A 20,653-nucleotide genomic window follows, 5' to 3' on the forward strand; every position below is an offset into this window, starting at 1 on the left:
CACTGGCTCTCTGAATAACTCCACCTTTGGTGACTGTAGGCCAGGACACCTGGTTCCTTTTAGCTAACAATACCTCAGGAAGCAACATTCTCCCACTATGGGAAGGCACGCAAAAAATACCCACCGCACAGCCAGCGGCCAGCTTGCCACACCCTCTTCTCCAGTTGACCCAAAGCCAGAAACCACTCCCAAACGCCAGGCCCTCCCTGGCCAAGCGGAGTCCACTCTTGCCCAGGCCACGCACTTGGAAATGAGGCAGCCGAATCGGGGCAGAGAGCATTTCAAAGCAAAGTACTTGGGAAGAGACCTGTGCTCCATCCCTACACTAAGCACCTTGGTCCTGGAAGCAGTACAGCCAGAATCCGTGGATGGCTTGACAGCTCTGGACCACTCCTGAAGAAAGGCAGGGCACTTAGCGAAGCAGAGGATCATGGGAAAAGAGGGAGGTCCTCCTCGAGACGGCTGCCCCAACAGGCTCAACGGGAGCACCACTGTGAGAACGGCAAGTAGTCCTGGTGGCGGGATGGTTACATGCTGGGCTGCCAACTGCAAGGTCAGGAGTTCGAAGTCATCAGCTGCTCCGAGGGATGAACCAATGAGGCTTTCTACTCCTGTACGAGTTCCAGCCTTGGATACTCACAGGGGCAGTTCTACCCTGCCCCAAAGGGTCCCTACGGGTCAGAATTGCCTCAATGGCAGTGCATTTGGTTTGGGTTTGCGGTGAGGACGGTGCAGGACTGGGCGGTGTTTGGTTGTGTTGTGCGTTTGGGTTGCAGAGAGCTGGAACCAACTTGACAGCACCCACAGCACTGACCTGAGGGTTGGTGGTTTGAACCTAACCTAATAGCACTGCAGGGGGTGGGGGTGGGGATGGAGGCCTGGTGACCTACTGCAGCAGAGACAGCTGTTACCGCTTGATGTGATTGAACTATGGAATGTTAACGGGATCTGTTAGAGCTCCCGATAAAATAATTATTAAAATAAAAGGGGAAGCATGCAGCAGAGAAAACCCCACAGGGCAGTTTTACTCTAGCACACGAGTTCATCAAGGGGGCAGTATGGGGTCCATGCCAACAGGTCTGTTTTCGTGTGTGTGTGTGACCATTCTGAGCCACCACTCCCCTAGCCCCCTCCCCCACCGTGCCAGGGCCCGGCCACTGACCTGCTCCGTCTCCACGAAGTTGGACACGTGGCCGTCATCGTTGACACCACGGATATGGAAGCGGACCCCGGCGCGCTCGCAGCTGATGCGGGAGATGAGGCACGCCTTAGCTTGTTTGTGCGCAGCGTACACGGTGCGGACGGCCACCACGCCACAGATCACCTTCAGCAACCAGTCGGAGCAGCTCACCTGGTGGTGCTTCAGGGGCCAGTGCAGCAGCTGGTTCCTGCAGAACAGGCTCGTGAACTCGGGCCCCCATCCGTACAGCAGGCACTGGCTGGGGACTCCCGCAGTATCCAGGCACCCCAGAGAGAGGCCTCAACAGTAGGCACTGTGATGCACAGGGCCGTGGGGGAAGGGACTCTCCCCAAGTGAGCCAGATGCCACAAAGTCATTCATGGTGACTTGCTAGGTTTGCAGTGCCTGACTTCTCAGAGGTAGATAGCCAGGCCTTTCTTGCAAGGTGCTTCTCGGGAGACACCTTTCCATTTAGCAGGCCAAGCACAGTTAACCATTTGTGCTACCCAGGAACCTCTCCCTTCCCCAAGAGGAGCCCTCTTATGACAGGGTCAGGAGCAAAACCAGGAGTGGCCCTTTCAGGGGTATCAAAGATGCTATGGTGTTAACCCCGTGACACCACACTCTTTGATCATACATCCCACCAGTTAAAACTGTGACCACACAACCGGCATACCCACGCTGGTTTAACTTACACACACGCACCATCACTCGACTTGACCGGAGAGGAGCATCCAGCAGGTCACCATCAGTAAGAGAGTTTGAGAGGGAAGTAAACCTTAACCCAAGTGCCAGCGTCTCTGCCAGCGTCTCGGCGCTGCTTCGGGTCCTGGGCCTCCAGGCTCCCTTATGATGGTGACATGACCATGGCCTACGCTGGCTGAGTAGACCCGGGGCTTTCACTTCATCCTCAGTAGGGTTCCTAACCCCATCCTACAGATGCAGAAACTGGGACACAGAGAAACTAAGTCTGAGCCCATGTCATAGCCAGGCGGCACCGCCAGCCCCTCAGCATTGGGGTCTGCAGACACCCACATTATCCTCTCCTTTCCCCTTACCCCCCAACTCCCAATCAAGTTAGTATGCAGGGAGTGGAAGTGCATGACCTTGGACTCCCAGAGGATACGTTAGGAGCGACCTCACACTCCCTAGGACCCCTCTTCCATCCACACAAAGAGCAGCTACAGCGGGGCCTGGCAGCCCCCTGGGAACAGGCCATGAAGCAGTTTCTGATTTCAGCACACAGAACCCGGTGGACCAAGAGAACCTCATAAACTCCACCCCAGAGCCCATCCTCAGAGAGGGTCTGCAGACCCCTGTTTTGACATCAGTGGGAGGGGCAGAGGCCAGACCCTGTCCAGAATGGCTCCAAACCTGATGCCCACATGACCAAGGACACACTGACCCCCCTCACGGCGTCCGCAGGCATGCCAGGCTGGGGCTGTGCTCCGTGTGTAGGGTTTGCAATGACTGGTCTTTCAAAAGTAGATTGCCTCATCTTTCTCCCCAGGCACCTGGGGTGGACGCTGAGTGGCCACCTCTGGGCCAGCAGCCAGGTACAAAGGCTCAGCCAGAGAGGCGCATTTGGACTGAGGAGCACTGGGGCACTGGAGGAGAGGGCACCCCAGCTCTTTCTCTCAATGGGGGAGTGGGGAGTCTGGAAAGGCCACTGATCTGAGGGAAGAGACCTGCGTCTCATGGTCCCATATGGAACTGGGGAATTCGGTAGACTCTGTATAGTGGGGCTCCAGGGATATGGCCCCGCCCACACAGTAACAGCCAACCCCAAGGCCTCGCCCACAGCCAACTGCCAACCCAAGGCCCCGCCCACACAGCCAACAGCTGACTCATGCATTGGTGGGTCCTGCTCTCCCTCCCTCCCTCACTTATCACAGGAAGCAGAGGAGATACCTCTTCTTGGGCAAGCTGACTTACTCAGTTTCCCCACGTGGGGGGGCTGGGAGGGCTTTCAGTTGCAGCCCTCCCTGGTGGGCCAGCACCTGGCTGCTTGCTAACCAAGAGATCCACCAAACCCACAGCCAGTAAGTCCATTCCAACTTTCAGTCACCCCCTAGGACAGGCTAAACTACCCCGTAGGGCTTCGTAGGGGGCAAAGGAAGACCCCCAGGGAGGTGGATGGACACAGTGCCTGCAAACACAACTATGACAGTGGTGAGGATGGCGCAGGACCAGGCGGTGTCTCCTGCTGTCCGTGGTCACTGTGTGTCGGAACTGACTGGACAGTACCTAGCAATAAATAGCAGCAGCAGCAACTTCTTCTGGGAACCAGGTCTCTGGGTCTTTTCTCCGAGGACCCACTGGTGGGTTAGGGCAGACCGCCCATCTTGCGGTGAGCGCCCGAGCCCTTAGTCACTGCACACTGGGGCTCCCTGAACAGTGCCCGGTGGTGCCTGTCTGCACACTGGATGGGTAACCAGGACCGTGGGTGGACAGAGCAGCTGATGACACGCAAACCCTGACCATGGCCTCGGGACCAAGCAAGCACGCCACGCATCTTGGTCCTCACACTGGCCACGGAGTCGGTTCTGCCCAAGCAGAGCAGGGCGCTACCGGGTTTTCCGTGGCTGGGGGGGGCGGAGCGGGGCAGTGAACTGGGCACTCACCAGAAGAAGGCATTGCCGCACTCACGGTGGTCCTCGCCCTGCTTCTGCGTGCGCACCGTCAGGTCGAAGCTGGAACCTTCGTTGGGGCAGGCGAAATAGAAGACGCCCGAGCTGAGGATCTTCCTCAGGGCCGAGAGCCGGTCCTCCTCCTTGGCATCTTCCTGAAGCGGGTAGAAATCGGTGGCTGTGACTTTGTAGATTTCGGCCTCTGGAATTCTGCCCACTGAGGTGCAGCCGGTCACCAGAACCAGGAAGCTCAGGGAGGCGCCCCCTGGAAGGGAAACAGAGGAGAGAGCTCTGGGTCAGAACCAGCACCGCCCAGCGGAGCCGGACGGAACTGTGCCAGCATCTGGGGGTCCCTCCGGGGTCACGGCCACACCGTGTTTGCCTCAGAGTCACCCAGTGGGTGTCAACAGCTCCCTTCTCAGAGGGCCATCGCCAGCTCTTTCTGGGTAGACCCAAACCTCCCGTCCTTTGGGAGCTCCCAGGAACGTCCGAGGGAGCCATGCCCAGCCTATGGCCATCACGTCCATATTCTATCTCATGGCGAGGCTGCGTGTCACCATGGAGGTGACGGTGACACTTCACCTCACGTTTACCAGACATGTAGTCAGGAGGAACCTGGCCCTGCAGAAGGGCATCGTGCTTGGTGAAGTGGAGGGGCAGCGAGGGAGAGAAGGCCCTCCCGGAGATGGACGGACACACTGGCTGCGACCATGGGCTCAGGCACAGGAACGATTGAGGATGGCGCAGGACCGTGCAGTGTTTTCTTCTGTGTGCACAGCTTTGCGATGGGGCGGGACCAGCTCAATGGCACCGAAAACAATAACATACAGTTCCAGGATACTGTCTCAGCACAGTCCTAGTCTGCACCCCCAGTGAACAGCCAGGTATACTAAATCAGGTGTATACAGCCCTGGTATACGAGGTATTAGTTTATTGTGCCAACCTGGCGGATAAACACATGTGGTATTAATTGAAGGGCAGAGAGATAAACAGACTGTCGGACCCTGTCATCTGGCTGACTGTTGGTGACCTGCCTTGCTGTTTGCTGCCTGTGCCCAGGTAGCCTGAATTGCTCTACAGAGGACTACCTGGCGGCCCTCAAGACTTGAAGGACTGCCAGTGTCTCATGGGAGTAAGTTTCACTGAGCCATTTATACTGCTTTATAATTTAATTAACTGTTTATTTCGTATGTCATATAGATCTATCGGTATAAGTATATATAAAATTATTAGCATTCTGGTTTTGTTTCTCTAGAGAACCCTAACACAGTATACAATCAGGTATACAGCCAAGTATACAGCCTCGGTATATAGCCAGGTATACAGCCTTGATATACAGTCAGGTGTATAGCCAGGTACACAGTCTCTGTATGCAGCCAGGTATACAGCCTCGGTATTCATTCAGGTATGTATACAATCAGATATACAGCCTTAGTATACAACCAGGTATATGGCCTTGGTATACAGTTGGGTACACAGCCTCTGCATGTAGTCAGGTATATAGGCCCAGTGTTTAGGCAGGTATGCAGCCTCCATATAGAACCTGATATGCTGCCAGGTACAGATGTCTGGTATACTGCCAGGTATAGCCCTGGAATACAGCAGAGGCTCTGGGTGAGGCCAGCCATCTGGGCTCTATAAGCTCCAGTGGTTCTGAGCCCCTAGGGTTTGGGTCCTGCAGGACAGGGGCCACCCAGGCCCACACCCTCTCCCACATCTGTCATCCACAGCCCCCAGAATCCACTGCCCCATGGTCTAGGACCTCCCAGTTCCACACCTCCCTGGCGGGACACATTAGGTCCCCTTGGGGACTAACTACGACTCCAGGCCTTCAAGGTGGCGCTGCCCTGACTCCAGGCCACCTTGGCTTGTCCCCTACTCCCTCAACCTACCACCACTCTCTGAGGCTGTCCTCAACAGGCCACTCCATCCTGTCCCTCTTGACTCCAGCTCCCTGTACCCAGACGTTCCCTCCACTGGGAAACAACCCCCATCTATGACCACAGACTTCTCATCATCCCTTCACCGAGGGGCTACAGTACCCCGCCCCGACTCCATCCCTAGAGTCTGGTGCCCCATCACGGCCAGGGTACCTCGGCCTCACTGGGCAGTTGGCATCTCCTCCTCCAGGAAGTCTTCCCTGCCCTCCCAAGCTGGTTGGTGGCCTCAGGATTCTGCCACCTGCCTGTCACCACCATCCTCTACATCCCATCCCACACAGCAGTGATGTCCCTACCCAGCCACTCACAGGCAGTCAGTGGGTTCCTCAGGGCCAGTCAGTAATGGGCTCACCCTGGGACTTCATACAGCAGTCCCCCAGGGGTGGGCTTGCCATTGGGCTTCACTCTGGCTCTGAGCATCTCAAGGTAGGCCCACTGTGGGGGTTCAGCCAGCACTGCTCACCCAGGGTCCTCGAGGGGTGTGTGTGCAGGATTGGGGTGGGATCGATCGTCTTGACACTATGTAACTCAGGCCCCTGGGGGTAGGGTGGGGACCTGAGGTGGGCAGTATGGGGTGAGCCCCCACCCGAGAGGCCCAGTGACAGGGTGAACCCCACCCTGAGCCTGCCCCCAAGGAGCCTGGGCAGACAGTGCTCAGAGAACCCCACGCTGAGCCTGCCCCCAAGGGTCCTGAGTGCAGGTTGGGTGCTAAGAGTCAGCCTCTTTGATAAGGGACAGGTCGACTCTGTCACGTGGTCCCTAGTAGTTGAAACTGACGTGATAGCCCGGAACAAGAGCAGTTGAGATCCACCCCCAGGCCTCGAGAGAGAGACCCAGCAATCTGCTCATGAGAAATCCACCAGTCAAGACCCCGTGGAGCTCAGCCTGAGCCCGAATGTCCAGAAGGCACGGGCTCAGCAGGGGCTGGAAGCAGCCCACAGGAACCGGTCTGGGTTTGGGGTGATCTGGGGCTTTCCGTGCGCTTAGATCTCTGGACACACAGACAAGCAGAAAGAACTCCAGAGACAGGTGCCAAACACCCAGAGCTCGCCAGTCACCCTACGCAGCAGCCAGGATCCAAACCAAAGCCGAGGCCACTAAGCCCCTGTTCCCACTCCCGGCAGCCCTTCAGGGCAGCGTGGAGTGGCCCTGTGGCCCTGCGGGGCACCCAGGCTGCTCTCTCTCTGGGAGCAGGCTGCCTCCTCTGCCTTTGGCATCTGCTGGTCACACCCCACACGGCCACGGAGCTGATTCCAGCCCGGAAGGACCCTGTAGCACAGACTTCCGAACCTGTGACCGGCGCCTTGTCTTCCCCCGCACAGTGCGGGTGACTTTGAGCTGCTGATATAGTGCCCCGCCCCCACCCCCCACCCCAGTTCTCTCCTGACCCTGGGTAAGAAGGGTGCTGCTGTCAGACCTGTCACTCCAGGACCCAGGCACCCTGACCCACACCTGCAGATGCAAAGGGGCAGGACACCAAGAGGCCTCGCCTCCTACAAAAGAGGGTTCCCTCCTGTGCAGCGGAAATTCAGAGGGCATGCACAGCAGGGGCAAGGCTGGTCAGGCCCCGACAGGGAGGGCATGGGGTATAAACACAGGTGTGTACATAGTTAAATATACTAATCCATACAAATTGAGATATTGGCCTATGTACATATATTTATATGGCAATACATTGAGAAAGTAGACAGGGGAGAGGTGTGCACAGGGGGTCATGGGTACTGGGAGGGACATGGGACAGTGTGGGGTATGGGCTAGCAGAAGGAAGGTGGGGGACAGGGGACATGAGGTGGCAGGAGGATATGGGTGATGGGCATATGGGGGCATGGGGTAGTGGGGGACACAGTGGGCGGGGCAGCTTGAGACCACAGTGGGGGTACTTTGCTCTGCCTCGGATGGAGCTGAGCCATCTGAGGTGTGGAGGGAGGGAGTGGACTCACACTGGCAGGAAGGAGTGGGCAGCACTCAAAGATGATCCTCAGTCACTCTCCGGGGGTGGGGGCTCCCCAGCACCATCAGCTTGGGCAAATGACACACACGGCAGCCCAGGCACAGTGGGGCAACACTCTGCCCCACCGCTGGCTTCCAAAGCTAGATCACTAGGCCTTGCTTCCTGTTCTCAGACAGGGCACTCAGCATGCGGCCCAGAAGCACACAGGCCTCCCCAGCTGGATGCGTGCTAACTGAGCATGCACACTGGCTGTGCCTGGAACATGATTTTAACCCAGAGGCCCCACTGGCCCCGAACCACCCTCTGGGCCTCTTCCAGGTAAGCATTTCAAGTATGGCCTCTCCCTACCCCTAGCTGAGGAGACGAAGGCAGTGAGTCCCTCTGAACCGCCTCATGGACACAGGGAGAGTCACCTGCACGTGACCGGGCAGCAGGCAGATCCTGCAGGGGATGGCCCCAAGGCCGAGACCTGGAGGGTCCTGGGCACCCAGAGCCCCAGCCCTGCCCTCCGGTCTCTTCAGGAACGAAATGGAAATGGCTGTGTGAGCTGACAGCCCAGGCCGCGGGGGCAAAGGAAAGCCAAGGCCCCTGGTGCGTTGGCGAAGGCGCAGGTAACGCCACAGTGGAAGGCCTCTGGGGCACGGCTTCTTAGGCAGGGCAGGTGTCCTTTCTGGAAGGCAGGTGGGTGTGGCCATGCTCCTAAGGCTGCCTGGAGGATGCCACACTCCCCAAGCCTTGGCCAGAGCGAAACTCCCAGTTCCCCGTCTCTTGTGGCCGGTGAGGCGCGTGGGCAGGAGAGTCCAGCCCAGCGTCCCTTGGTGGCCCGAGAAGGGCCCTGTGCCCAGCCCGGCACGCCCACCACAAAGCCTGCAGGAAGAGGTGTGGAAATTTTTACTTTGAGTCCCTCCGTTCCAGTTGGGGAGCTGATCTTGAACACCGCCCCCTCAACAGCCTCTGCGTGGGGTGGGGGCGAGAGGGGAGAGATGAGTCCCTGGCTAGCGGCCAGCTCCTCTGACGACAGGACGCGTTTCCTGTTCAGGACAGCGGTGCCGGGGGCGGCGCGAGAGAAGCGCTGCACAGGCAGGCAGGCATTCACAGCGCTTCAAATACAGGGAGGAAGGAGAGCTGCCTCGTCCTGACTGACGCGTGAGCACACTCAGCTACCGAGGGCGGAGAGAGGAGGAGGGCGTCCACGCCGAGGGGCCTGGCTGAGAAGGGGCCCGGCGATCTATTTCTGAAAATGCCGTCACTGGAGGACAGGTCTACCCTGACCCACACAGGAGAGAAGAGGGAAGCCACCACCTGGGGACACTGTGGGCCCCACGCTTCAACAACAGCTGGGGGAGTCCCGGTGGCCGAGTGGTTTACACATTGGGCTGCTAACCACAAGGTAAAGAGTTTGAAACCTCCAGCTGCTTGGTGGGAGAAAGATGAGGTTTCCTATTCCTACAAAGAGGTACGGTCTGGGAAGTCCACGGGGGGCAGTTCTGCTCTGCCCTGTGGGTGTCTATGAGCCGGAATCGGCCCGATGGCAGCGAGGGTGCTTTTGAGTCAACACATCTGGGCAGTGCTTATCAAGTGCCAGGAACTTGGTAACTTAAGTAAGCCTCTCAACCACCCCATAGGAGAGCTGTCACCTCCTTTTTATAGGGCACCAAGAGGTGGCACGGGAGAAGACCCTGGCTCCAACCTGTTTCTTGGTGACGACACCTGGGCAGGTGACGCCAGCTGAGGGCGACTCCCACCTCCCGGCAGACAAGCAGCTCCCCAACCTGCCGAAGGATGCTGTACGGTCCTGCAGTCACACAGCACCTGGGCCCCTGTCACCGGGGCAGTGGATCACCTGCCCACGTGGCACAGCCCATCCTCACTAGCACCCAGCTGCAAGCCTGCCCCCGTTAAGGCTCAACAGCCCCCCTGCCACTCTGCTTGGTGGGATCTTGGAGACGCGCTTGGCCGATGGAGCTCGTGCTCGTGCTTGCACGGACACCGCGGTTCCCATCGCCGTGTCCAACAGCTGTAAGTGGACAACGGTTCCCAGCACACTCTCAGCCCTGACGTGACAACACAAGACAGGCCAGTCTCCTTCCCAAGGGATGCTGGGAGACACAAAGAGTCCTGGTGGTTACACGCGGGGCTGCTAACGGCAAGGTCGGCAGTTTGAACCCACCAGCAGCTCAGGCAGAGGCGGAGGAGGAGCAAGGCCAGAGCTTATCGGTGTCACCAAGCAGCCAAGGAAGAGAGCTGACACAAGACAAGGACCTTCCTCATGAGACGGCCAGCTCCCCGCATTCCGACTGCAGCCTCCTAAACCGAGAGAAGGGGTTCCCATTCATTCAAGCTCCCCACTTGTGGCATAACCGTTACAGCAGCACCTCAGGTCCAAGACACGCCTTAGCGAGCCCATGGAAGTAGAAAGAACTGCGACAGAACTGTCACTTGAGTTTAAAAAAACACCCCAAACTCCCATGACTCACCCACAAAGTTCCTGTGAATGTTGTCACCTGGCACCCTGACTCAGGCTGCCTCCGAGTTTTCTCAGTGCCAACAGGCGGATCCCACCTGGTTTGCCAATCATGTGCTGCCCGCGTCCCTGACCCCTCAGCCTCATTCGGAATGGTCCCTTTGTCTGGCATCCTCCAGGTATTAACCTCCTGGAAGGTTCCAGAAGGGAGAAATCAGGTGTTTCTTTTATAGCACGGAAGGAAAATAAGGATGAAGGAGTGAGAAGGGAAAGCCCCAAGCCAAGCCAAACCCACCGCCACCCCTCCTAGAACGTGGATGTGCGGGTGGGAGCTGGTGCTCGTGGAAGTCAACCTGGCGTCGGCTTAAAACCACCACGGTGGATGTATTTCCACCCTGGGGAAGGGCAAGCACCACATCTCATTGGGGGAGTGGAGAGCTGGATGGGAAGGGTCCACCAGCACACCACTGGGCGTCAACACGGCAACACACTGCTCCAAGACTCGTATTCCTTTACAGCCTCCCCCCCTACCTCGTCCCTCTGTCCGTCTGTACGCTGAGCAGAGTCAGAGGCACTGGGTTGTATGAAGAAGAAGGATGCAGCATCGGAATTAGAGAAAGGCTTATTAACAACCTGCAGATGACATCACCTTGCTCGCTGAAAGTGAGGAGGCCTTGAAGCGCTTGCTGATGGAGCTCAAGGACGACAGCCTTTCCTATGGGTGGGGCTCAATCCTCACAACTGGACAACAGGTGACAGGGTGATAAATGGAGAAAAGGTTGAAGGCATCCAGCGTTTCATTTTACTGGGGTCCACTGTTCATGGAAGCAGCAGTCAAGAAAGTAAAAGACACCCCCCCCATATGCCTTGAAGGCCCATCAAGGGCGGGGGGAGAAAACCAACCAATGGGGAGTCAGGGCACTAACCCACCCAAGGGGAGGGTATGGTATATATCTCCACGGGAGAGGGAGAGCAAGAGTAGACTTCATTCTGTTGTACCAATCCTTGAGGTGATGTTCCCGCTCGGAGCAGCTCGTTCCCAGAGATGACTGCAGGGCTGTCCTTGAAGTCCTCTCCCTAATGACGGCACTGCAGGATGGCCCTGAAGATACAGCTTGGGGAGACTGCTTGGTCTGACCTCATTAACCCCATAACACCGAGCGTGACATTTCATAACATTTAATTAAAATGTACATATTGATAACTATGAAAGTGAAGCATAAAAGCAAAATTTCCCCCTGAAATTAAAAATTCAGGCATCATAGGGTTAATATTGTTAGACTTGTGTATGTTCATTTGTATAATTATGATCTTTCTATACATGAGAGCCAAGATAGAGAACCCTTCAGAAACGGTAACAAGAGTAATGGTTCCCTGAGGGTACGGGAAGAGAATGGGGGTGGGGTGTGAGCTGATAGCATTGAAGACTGTATAACCCCACTTGAGGGGAGCCAACAACAGAATTGCATGTGAAAGGGTATAATGGATGGTGTAAGATATGGCAAAATAATAATAGTAATAATTAATAATAATGGTTCCTGGGGGAGGGAGGGGAGAAAGGGAAGCTGCTATCAAGGAGTCCAAGAAGAAAGAAAATGTTTTGAAACTGATTGTGGTACAACATCACAATACTGCTTGATGTGATTGAACTATGGAATGTTATGATATCTGTCAGACCTCCCAATGAAATGATTAAAAAAAATAAACACATGATGTACTGCAGGGGGGAACTCTTCCCTCTAACCTGTTCAAGAGCGCAGAGGTGACTTTGAAGACTAAGGTGCGCCTGACCAAGCCCTGGCGTGTCCATCCCTGAGACGCGTGTGGAAGTGGCACAGTGCACGGGGCAGACCACAGAGGAGAGGATGCATTTGAATCAGGCTGTAGGCAAAGAGCACTGAGCGTACCAGGGACGGCCAGAAGAACAAGCAAATCTTCCTTGAGAGACGTTCAGCCAGAATGCTTCCCAGAAGTGGGGGTGGTGAGGCTCGTCTCAAGTGCTTTGGACATGCTGTCAGAAGGAGCCAGTAGCTGCAGAAGGACACCGTGCTTGGCGTGAAGGTGGGGATCAGCCTATGAGGAAGGCCCTCAAGGAGATGGACTGACACAGTGGCTGCAACAACCCTGAGGATGCCCTGACACCGGGTGGGCAGGGGTGGGTGCTGTTTCTTTCTGTTGTGCACGAGATGGCGATGAGCTGGGACCAACTCAATGGGACCTACCAGAAGAGACTGGCAAAGTCATCCCAGTTCAAGACTTGCTAGAGAGTCCCATGTTCCCTGACCTGCCAAAGGCTACAAGGGAGATGTCAACCTTCCTGATGCATGAATTTTCACTAAGTAGCCCCCCAAAGCCCCACCCCACCCCGTGAGTCAGTGTCCCAGCCAGCCACCAGGAGCTCAGGACCTTCTCTCCACACCTCTCTCCCAAGAAGACCCTCTGCAGGCCATACCCACTCAGTCCCCCTCACCAGTCCCTGCGACAGGGTCATGGGGACTGCGGTGTTCATGGGGACAGGGAACGGAACCCCCGGAGGCCTCCCTATCTGTTCCAGGGTTGCACTGTCACCAGGCCACCACAGCCCCTCCCCCGCCCCCCGCCTTCTGGTCTTTGAAGAGCTCTGAGATATCCGGTGAGATAGATGGAGAGCGAGTGAACAAATGCAGGTCAGTCCACTGGGAGGCTGCTACGAGAACCGGAGCGTCGCTGGCGTGGGGGGTGGGGGGTGGGGAGAAGCACCTTTCTAGAGCTGTCACATACAACTTCACAGGTTGTGCACTGCACAACTGCAGGCGCCCAGCTCACTAGACCGGGAGGGTTGGGTGGCGTTCCGGGGGCTATGGAGCGGGAGGCCCTGGGAGTGCAGGTTCAGAGCAGGGCAGCCCTGGTGGCATCATGGTTATGAACTGGGCTGCCAACCACGGAGTCAGCCGTTTGAAACCACCAGCTGCTTTGAGGAGAAAGACGTGGCTTCCTACTGCGGTAGACAGTTACAGTCCCGGTCCTCCGGGGCCGCTGTGAGTCAGCAGGGGCTCCAGGCCAGGGCTTGGCTTGGGCTTTTTCAATCCTTGGCTGAGCTCTTCCAGAAGCTGCTCTCCTGCTCTCATGTGGCATCTCCCTCGGGAAGCGGCTGCTGGCATCTCAGGCAGGCGGGTGGGGCTTCCAGAGAAAGCTTTGGGGCGGGCCATTTCTGTGCACGAATCTTCAATTTCTAACAGGAAAGGCTGCTTTCCCTGGTTGTGAGATGCTGTCAAGTAGGTTCCGACTGATAGCGACCCTGTGGATAACAGCATCCTCACAACGACTGCCGTGTTTGAGCCCAGGGCGTCCGTCAGTCTAGGACTTGTCTGGGACTCCCCGAGCCCCAGTCACCCAGCACCACGACCTTGACCCACCCCTTAGAGGCTGCAGCCATTCACTCCTGGGTGGGGTGGGGGTAGGGCAGGTGTCTGGAGGCCTTGGTAGATGGACATGGCACTGATGACAATCCTGCTGAAGTCCCCAAGGTCACACTGGGCTGAGGACCCCACAGACCACTGGCTCCTTCTATTCAATGTTCTTTGGGGGGCGACCCCCGTCCTATATAAGAGTGCCCATCTGGTCTTCGCTCGATGGATGTGGGGGAGGTATTGCTCTTCTGGAATCCCAGCCAGGCTAGATTCCCCTCCGGAAAGATAGGGCAGAACAGGCCTGAACGCAGACCTAGGACCAGGTCAGGCAGCGGATTGGAAACCAGCGTCTCAGCTGTGACAGAAATGCCTCAAGGGAGGACTTTCATGAACAGACATTTATTTTCTCACGGCCACCCAGGAGGTCCGACTCCCAGCAGCCACCCGGGACCGGGTGGAACTGCTCCTCAGGGAGCTCCTCTGTCTCAGAGTGCAGCAGGCTGCGGTGTGAATTCAGGGCACCGCTCAGCGGAAGGCTCTCTCTCTCCGTCTCTCTCACCATCTGCTCCTTGGTAACCGTGTAGCATCTGTCTCCCACCCCTTCCTGGTGCCTGCTTGTCATCGGCTCTCTTAGATCTCGGAAGAAATGTGCTTAAACGGCACCCCCCCATCATGGTGGCCCCATTCACAGAGCACAGAGACCCACCCCCCCTTCCCACAGCTCTAACCCCAAACGCCAAACCGGCTTCTCACTCGAGGACGTGGGCGGGGTCAGCACATGGCCGACTCCGAGTCCCCACCAGTTGTGAGACACACTGTGAGCTCAGGTACCACGAACAATGCTGCTGGTGCGACGTTCCAACGACTCCGAGACAGCTGGCGTCGTAGAGGCGAGAGTCGGGGAACGGTCCCACAACGGACGAGCTGCAGCCCTGACAGTCTGAGGACATAAATCCACGGCTCTGACTCACAGACTCAATAAGGCCGCGCAGAACTGCCCCCATCAGACCCTCGAGCCGAGGGACGGACACCGCGGCTGCAACAATGGGAGGAGACAGGAGAGCAGTCTGAGGACAGCACGGGCCGGGCACTGTCTGTAGCAGGCTTGGCGGCACCCGCGCCAGCCCTCTTGATGGCAGCAGCCTGCCTCATCTTTCTCCCTTGTAGCAGCGGGTGGTCCAAGGTGCAGTCTAACACTTGGTGTGCTACCCGGAGTGCTTTGTACCTGGTCCAATAGAGCAAGAACTGCACCTCCTGTATAGGTAGGAGCCTGGTGGCACAGTGGGTTACACACTGGACTGCCAGCTGCCAGATCAGTAGTTCGAAACCATCCTGGTGCTGCACGGCAGAAACGTGAGGCTGTCTACTCCTGTCAAGTGTGACAGTCCGGGAAACCCACAGGGGCCGGTCCACCCTGTCCCAGACAGCTGCTGTGAGCAGAAACTGACTCGATGGCAGCGCCATGGCTTTACTGTCACCCCACAGGCTGCCGGGAGGGTGCAGCAACTAGCTGCCATCGGCTGTCAGGTCAGATCCTGGCTGCTGCATTTCTTGTGAGCCCATCTCGGTCTGCAAGCTCCCTCGAACCACAGAGGAGTCGCAGCTGAGCCTGAGGAGCGCGGCCAGGACTCGAGTCCGGGGCCTCAGAGGGAAGCCAAGGAGCCTACCGCTGAGCCGAGGGCTTGTTGCCCTGGGGACTATCACCCTGGCTGTAGACAGGGCCGCAGGCACGGCTGCCCCCTTAGGGGGCAGAATAAAATAACAGTGTGTGGAGGCAGCTAGATGTGAGTTTGAATCCCACCAAGCTTCTTGTTGGACTCAATCCTGACTCACAGCGGCCGCAGGAGACAGAGAAGAATGACCTCGTGGGGTTTTCCATGCAGTGACCTTTGACCTGATCCTTTCTCTTGTGGGACCGCTGGTGGGTTCGAACCCCTGACCTTTAGGTTAGCAGCTGAGCGGCACGACCAGGGCGGCATAGCTGATGACATTCCGCTAGCAGGCAGACAAGGATAAGATGCATCACTGTAACGACTGCTTGTGTGCAGAATTCAGCAGATGAAGGTATCTATCTGGCATCTGACAGAAAGCAGACACCCAAAGAATGCATTTTGCTGCGGGGGTCACATGGTGGTTTTGTTCTGGGACGCAATCCGGGAATCTGGATCAAACTGATCTGATTTGGAAAACACAGCCAGAATGCTCCTCAGAGGCAAGGATGGTGAGTCTTCCCGGCACAGACTTTGGACATGTGGTTGAGAGACCAGTCCCTGGAGGAGGACATCATGCTCGGTAAAGTAGAGACAGGCAGTGACGGACAGGAAGGCCCTCGACGAGGCGAACGGAGCCGGTGGCAGTGGCCATGCGCTCAAATGTCAGCACAATTGCGAGGCTGGTGCCGGAGAGAGCAGTGTTTTGTTCTGCTAAACAGAGGGTCGTGACAAGTCAGAACCAATTGGACGGCACCCAACTATGTCATCCGGAAACGATCACTTCACTGGTCAGACTCCAGGGACATTCATCCTTGGAAAGAAAGACCCAGAAAAGTGGCAGCCAACGTAATGCTTCTCGGTCAGCTTTCTGACCCTCGGACTTTTAAGGGTACCTGCAGTGGATGATGGAGGGACAGCCTGGCTCAGCTTGGCCCCCAGCAGTCCCACCAGCTGGGGCCACATCCATCCGTCACGCTGAGCTGTCCGCCCACTTCTCCCCCTGCCCCTCTCCCCCTTCTCTGGACGCAGCTTCCACTCTTCTCCCCAGCCCAGCCCGCGTCTCACACTCAGGCACCCTGGCTGACCCCGCTCCTCTCCCCTTAGGGCAGCCCAGGAGTCAGGGCAGCGGCCCTGATGGACAGTGGGGCAGCGGTGATGATGGCCGCCGGACCCGAGGCTCTGAACCCCCGCCACTGAACTGCGCGGAGAACAAGCGTGGCTTGGCACATGTTGGATTCGATGCGTATTTTACCATGATTTTTTTTCCCCCAAAGCAAACAGGATGTGAGGCTTCACAGGCAAATGAAAGGGAGCTTGATAAAGTGAGGCCGGGGGCGCCACGGCTTACACCCCTGGCCTCCATCCCCCACCGCAGGCCCCCCACACCACAAAGCACCCCCCGGGGAGACACCCCCACCAGACCAGATCTGGGGGAGAGCCCGGCCTGGCAGGCAGCCTGAGGAGCTCCCACCTCCACCTGCGCAGACAGGTGAGGCTCAGAGCAGCAGGCGCAGCGGAGACAGAGAAACGCTTGAAAAGATGCTCCAGCCTGAAAGGAGCCCCGCAGCCCCCCCACCCGACACTCCCCCTCCGGGGAAAAGGGCACTTACCGGTCTTCAGCGTGAGCTGGCCCAGGCAGCCATAGGCGTCCGTGAGCTTCCCATACTGCCCTCTAATCACGTCCTTCTCCTCCGGGGCTGGAAGGGAAGCACACACCCGGCTGTCAGCGCAGCTCTGCCGGCCCCTCCACCAGCAGCACCGAGCAGCTCCCACCCACTCAAGGAGGAAGCAGAGAAGACAATGGCTCAGCCCACAGATGAGACTGGTGGCAGTTCCAAGGTGGGGACTCTCCCCCAGAGGCGCTGACAGCACCCCCGGGCTCCAGAGACCCCAGTCCCGGGACGGCCTGAGGCAGTGTGGTTCTGGCCGGTGTTGCACCAGGAAGCGGTGCCTGCCCATATGCTCAGGAGTGAGTCAGCATTAACCATTTGGAGGGCTCCTTCCATCAGTGTTACCAGAGGGACTGTCCCTCCCGCTCCTCCGCCCCACCCCGGGGCCCACTCACCCAGGATCTGAGTAAGGACTATGGTTGCCACCAGGTGAGCAGGGCTGGAGCCAGATGCAAACCTCCTGCTACCCCCACTCCCACCCCCACCGAGGCCAGGGCAGGTGGGATCTCCAGAGGCAGGGATTGCCCACGCCCTGGCCAAAACAGTCTAGTTCAATAACAGGAGACGGCCAATGCAGGGTGAAGGGCCACTCGAAGCAGGGGCTCCGGCCATGATGCACTTGGCCACTCACAGGCAGGAAGGTTGGAGGTTCAGGTCTACCCCAAGGCACCTCTGGGAGTCCTGGGGGGCCAGATCTCCTGAGGCACGAGCAGGCATGCATTCCACAGCAGGTGTAGAATTAGAACACGAGTTTAAATGTAGAGAACAAGACGCTGGATGAACCTAGCGAACTCCTTGCTGAGAATGCCGGTCACAGGAGGCCACCTGCTGTCTAGTTCTGGGACGTGAGCTTCCAGGATAGGGGCGGGGTACAGAGGGATAGTGGACTAGTGGGCACATAGGGGGACGAGGGCAGGAAAGAGGGAGCGACAGTGCATGACCATGGGGCTTCTTTCCGGCTGGATAAGAATGTTCTAAAATTAGATTGTGGTGATATATCACACGCCGGGACAATTTAAAAAGAAAAAAAGTTAAGGCATTGAATTCTACATTTGAAACTGGTAAATTGTCTTATGTGCGAATCATACCTCAATACGCCGCTAGAACATTGGTTCTCAACCTTCCTCATGCTGCGACCCTTTAACACAGTTCCTCATGTTGTAGTGACCCCAACCATCAAATTATTCTCATTGCTACTTCATCACTGTCATTTTGCTACTGTGATGAATCAGGCAACTCCTGTGAAAGGGTCATTTGACACAGCTCCAAAAGGGTCTCGACCCCCAGGTTGAGAACTGCTGTATGAGAAGAAAACAACAAAAATAGAACCAGATCCAGCTGTACTGACATCTGCTTCTCAAAAGACCACAGGCTGTCTGATTGAATTACTGATTTGCATGGCACGTAGATGAAGTGCTAATAAAACTGTTAAAAATACTACACGTTGGCTTTGGGTTATTTTTTTTCTTAACAGTTTTATTGGTAGTCTGAGATGCTGGGAGCACAGGGACAGGAATGACAGCCCGGTTTCCTATCAAGCATGCTATGAGAAGGAAGACTTGTCCTTTGGAGGCGGGCATCCATTTCACACGGTACATGTGCTATTCACAGGGAAGAGCCCATGGGATCATGTGCCTGAAGACCGTGTTCGAATATCAAAGGACACGCACACCCTCGGGGAGTTCGAAAAAGATAGATACATATCTGTATAGCTACAGATATGTATATACATAAATATGTAAATGCAGGTGCATTTGCCGGTGTGTGTGTGTGTGTGTGTGTGTGTGTGTGTGTACACAACAAGCAAGCAGATGGACTTTGGGCCTCTACTTAAATCTGACCTCAGTATAAGAACCATCTGTTCTAATAATGTGGTGATGTATGGTACCTTCCCAACACAATCGCTGAAGACAAAGCAGGTGCATGAGCAAATGTTGTGAAGAAGCTGATGGTGCCCAGCTATTAAAGATACAGTATCTGGGGTCTTAAAGGCTTGAAGTTAAACAAGCAGCCATCTAGCAGGGAAGCAACAAAGTCCACATGGAAGAAGCACCCCAGCCTGTGTGATCATGAAGTGTCGACGTGAATGGGTATCAGAAGTTCAAAAATAAGCAGCCATATTGACGTGAAGGAGTGTGGACAAAGTGGAGATCCAGAACCCACCTGTAAGATAACTGGACAGTCCCTCACAGAAGGGCCACATGGAAGGAATTACACATCCAGGGTGCGGTAGAGCACTGATGAACCACATAACTATCCTTTAGTTCTTTAATATTTTCTCTCCTTACTACCATGTCTTTGTTTTACTTCATTAATCTAGACCTGCATGTGTGCTTTTGTATAATTAAGTCCCTTCGGGACATGAAAGCCAAGATAGATAACCCTTAAGAAATAGTAACAGGAGTTGAAGACAAATGGGTGCATAAGCAAATGTGGTGAAGAAAGCTGATGGTGCCCGGCTATCAAAAGAGATAGTGTCTGGGGTCTTAAAGGCTTGAAGGTGAACAAGCGGCCATCTAGCTCAGAAGCAAAAAAGCCCACATGGAAGAAGCACACCGGCCAGTGCGATCACGAGGTGCCAAGGGACCAGGTATAAGGCATCATGCAAAAAAAACCAACAACGATATAAGTGTGTGTATATATGTGTATATGTATATATATATATACCATATTAAATGAAGGGGGAAGTGCAGAGTGGAGACCCAAGGCCCAAGTGTCGGCCAATGGAGATCCCCTCATAGAGGCGTTTAGGAGAGGAGATGGGTTAATTAGGGTGCGAGGTAGTACCGATGAAGAACACAGCTTTCCCCCAGATCCTGGATGCTTCCTCCCCCCAACTACCATGATCCGAATTCTACCTTGCAGGCCTGGATAGGACAGAGGCTGTACACTGGTACATATGAGGGCTGGAGGTACAGGGAATCCAGGGTGGATGATACCTTCAGGACCAAGGGTGTGAGGGACGATGCTGGGAGAGTGTAGGGTGAGTGGGTTGGAAAGGGGGAACTGATTACAAGGATCCACATGTGACCTCTTCCCTGGGAGAGGGACTGCAGAGAAGGGGGGAAGGGAGACTCCGGATAGGGCAAGATATGACAAAATAACGAGGTATAAATTACCAAGGGCACATGAGGGAGGGGGGAAAGGGGAGGGAGGGGAAAAAAAAAGAGGACCTGATGCAAGGGGCTTAAGTGGAGAGCAAATGCTTTGAGAATGATTGGGGCAGGGAATGTGCAGATGTGCTTTATACAATTGATGTATGTATATGTATGGATGGTGATAAGAGTTGTATGGGTCCCTAATAAAATGTAAAAAAAGAAAAGAGGAGAAAAAAATGATTAGGGCAAAGACCGTACAGATGTGCTTTATACAATTGATGTATGTATATGTATGAACTGTGATAAGAATTGTATGAGCCCCTAATAAATTGTTAAAATTAAAAACAAAAAAAATTCTAAGAGGAAAGCAAAAAAAAGAAATAGTAACAGGAGTAATGATTCCCTGAGGATATGGGAAGGGGGGGGGGCTGATAGCAATGATGCTGTAAAACCCCACTCGAGGGGAACGAGTAACAGAACTGCAGGTGAAAGGATACACTGGGTGGTGGAAGATATGGCAAATATATAATAAAAATATGCAATTATAATAATAGGGGTTCCCGGGGGCTAGGGTGGGGAGGGAGGGGATAAGGAGGAGCTGATATCAAGGAGTGCAAGA

The 20,653-nt window shown here is 55.7% G+C and overlaps 1 protein-coding gene across 2 annotated transcripts in view; it reads right to left on the bottom strand.

Annotated features, from left to right (window-relative positions):
* SYNJ2 (synaptojanin 2) overlaps positions 1-20,653 on the bottom strand; it is a 128,486-nt gene that overhangs the window by 75,729 nt on the left and 32,104 nt on the right. For both annotated transcript variants that reach the window (XM_075554328.1, XM_075554329.1), the window contains exons 2-4: positions 16,877-16,963; positions 3,805-4,075; positions 1,163-1,388 (exon numbers count right to left, since the gene is read on the bottom strand). In XM_075554328.1, coding sequence (XP_075410443.1) covers positions 1,163-1,388; positions 3,805-4,075; positions 16,877-16,963 — 584 coding nt within the window. The remainder of the gene's footprint in view (positions 1-1,162; positions 1,389-3,804; positions 4,076-16,876; positions 16,964-20,653) is intronic.

Source organism: Tenrec ecaudatus, chromosome 7 (genome assembly GCF_050624435.1).
Source record: "Tenrec ecaudatus isolate mTenEca1 chromosome 7, mTenEca1.hap1, whole genome shotgun sequence".
Taxonomy (NCBI): Eukaryota; Metazoa; Chordata; class Mammalia; order Afrosoricida; family Tenrecidae; genus Tenrec; species Tenrec ecaudatus.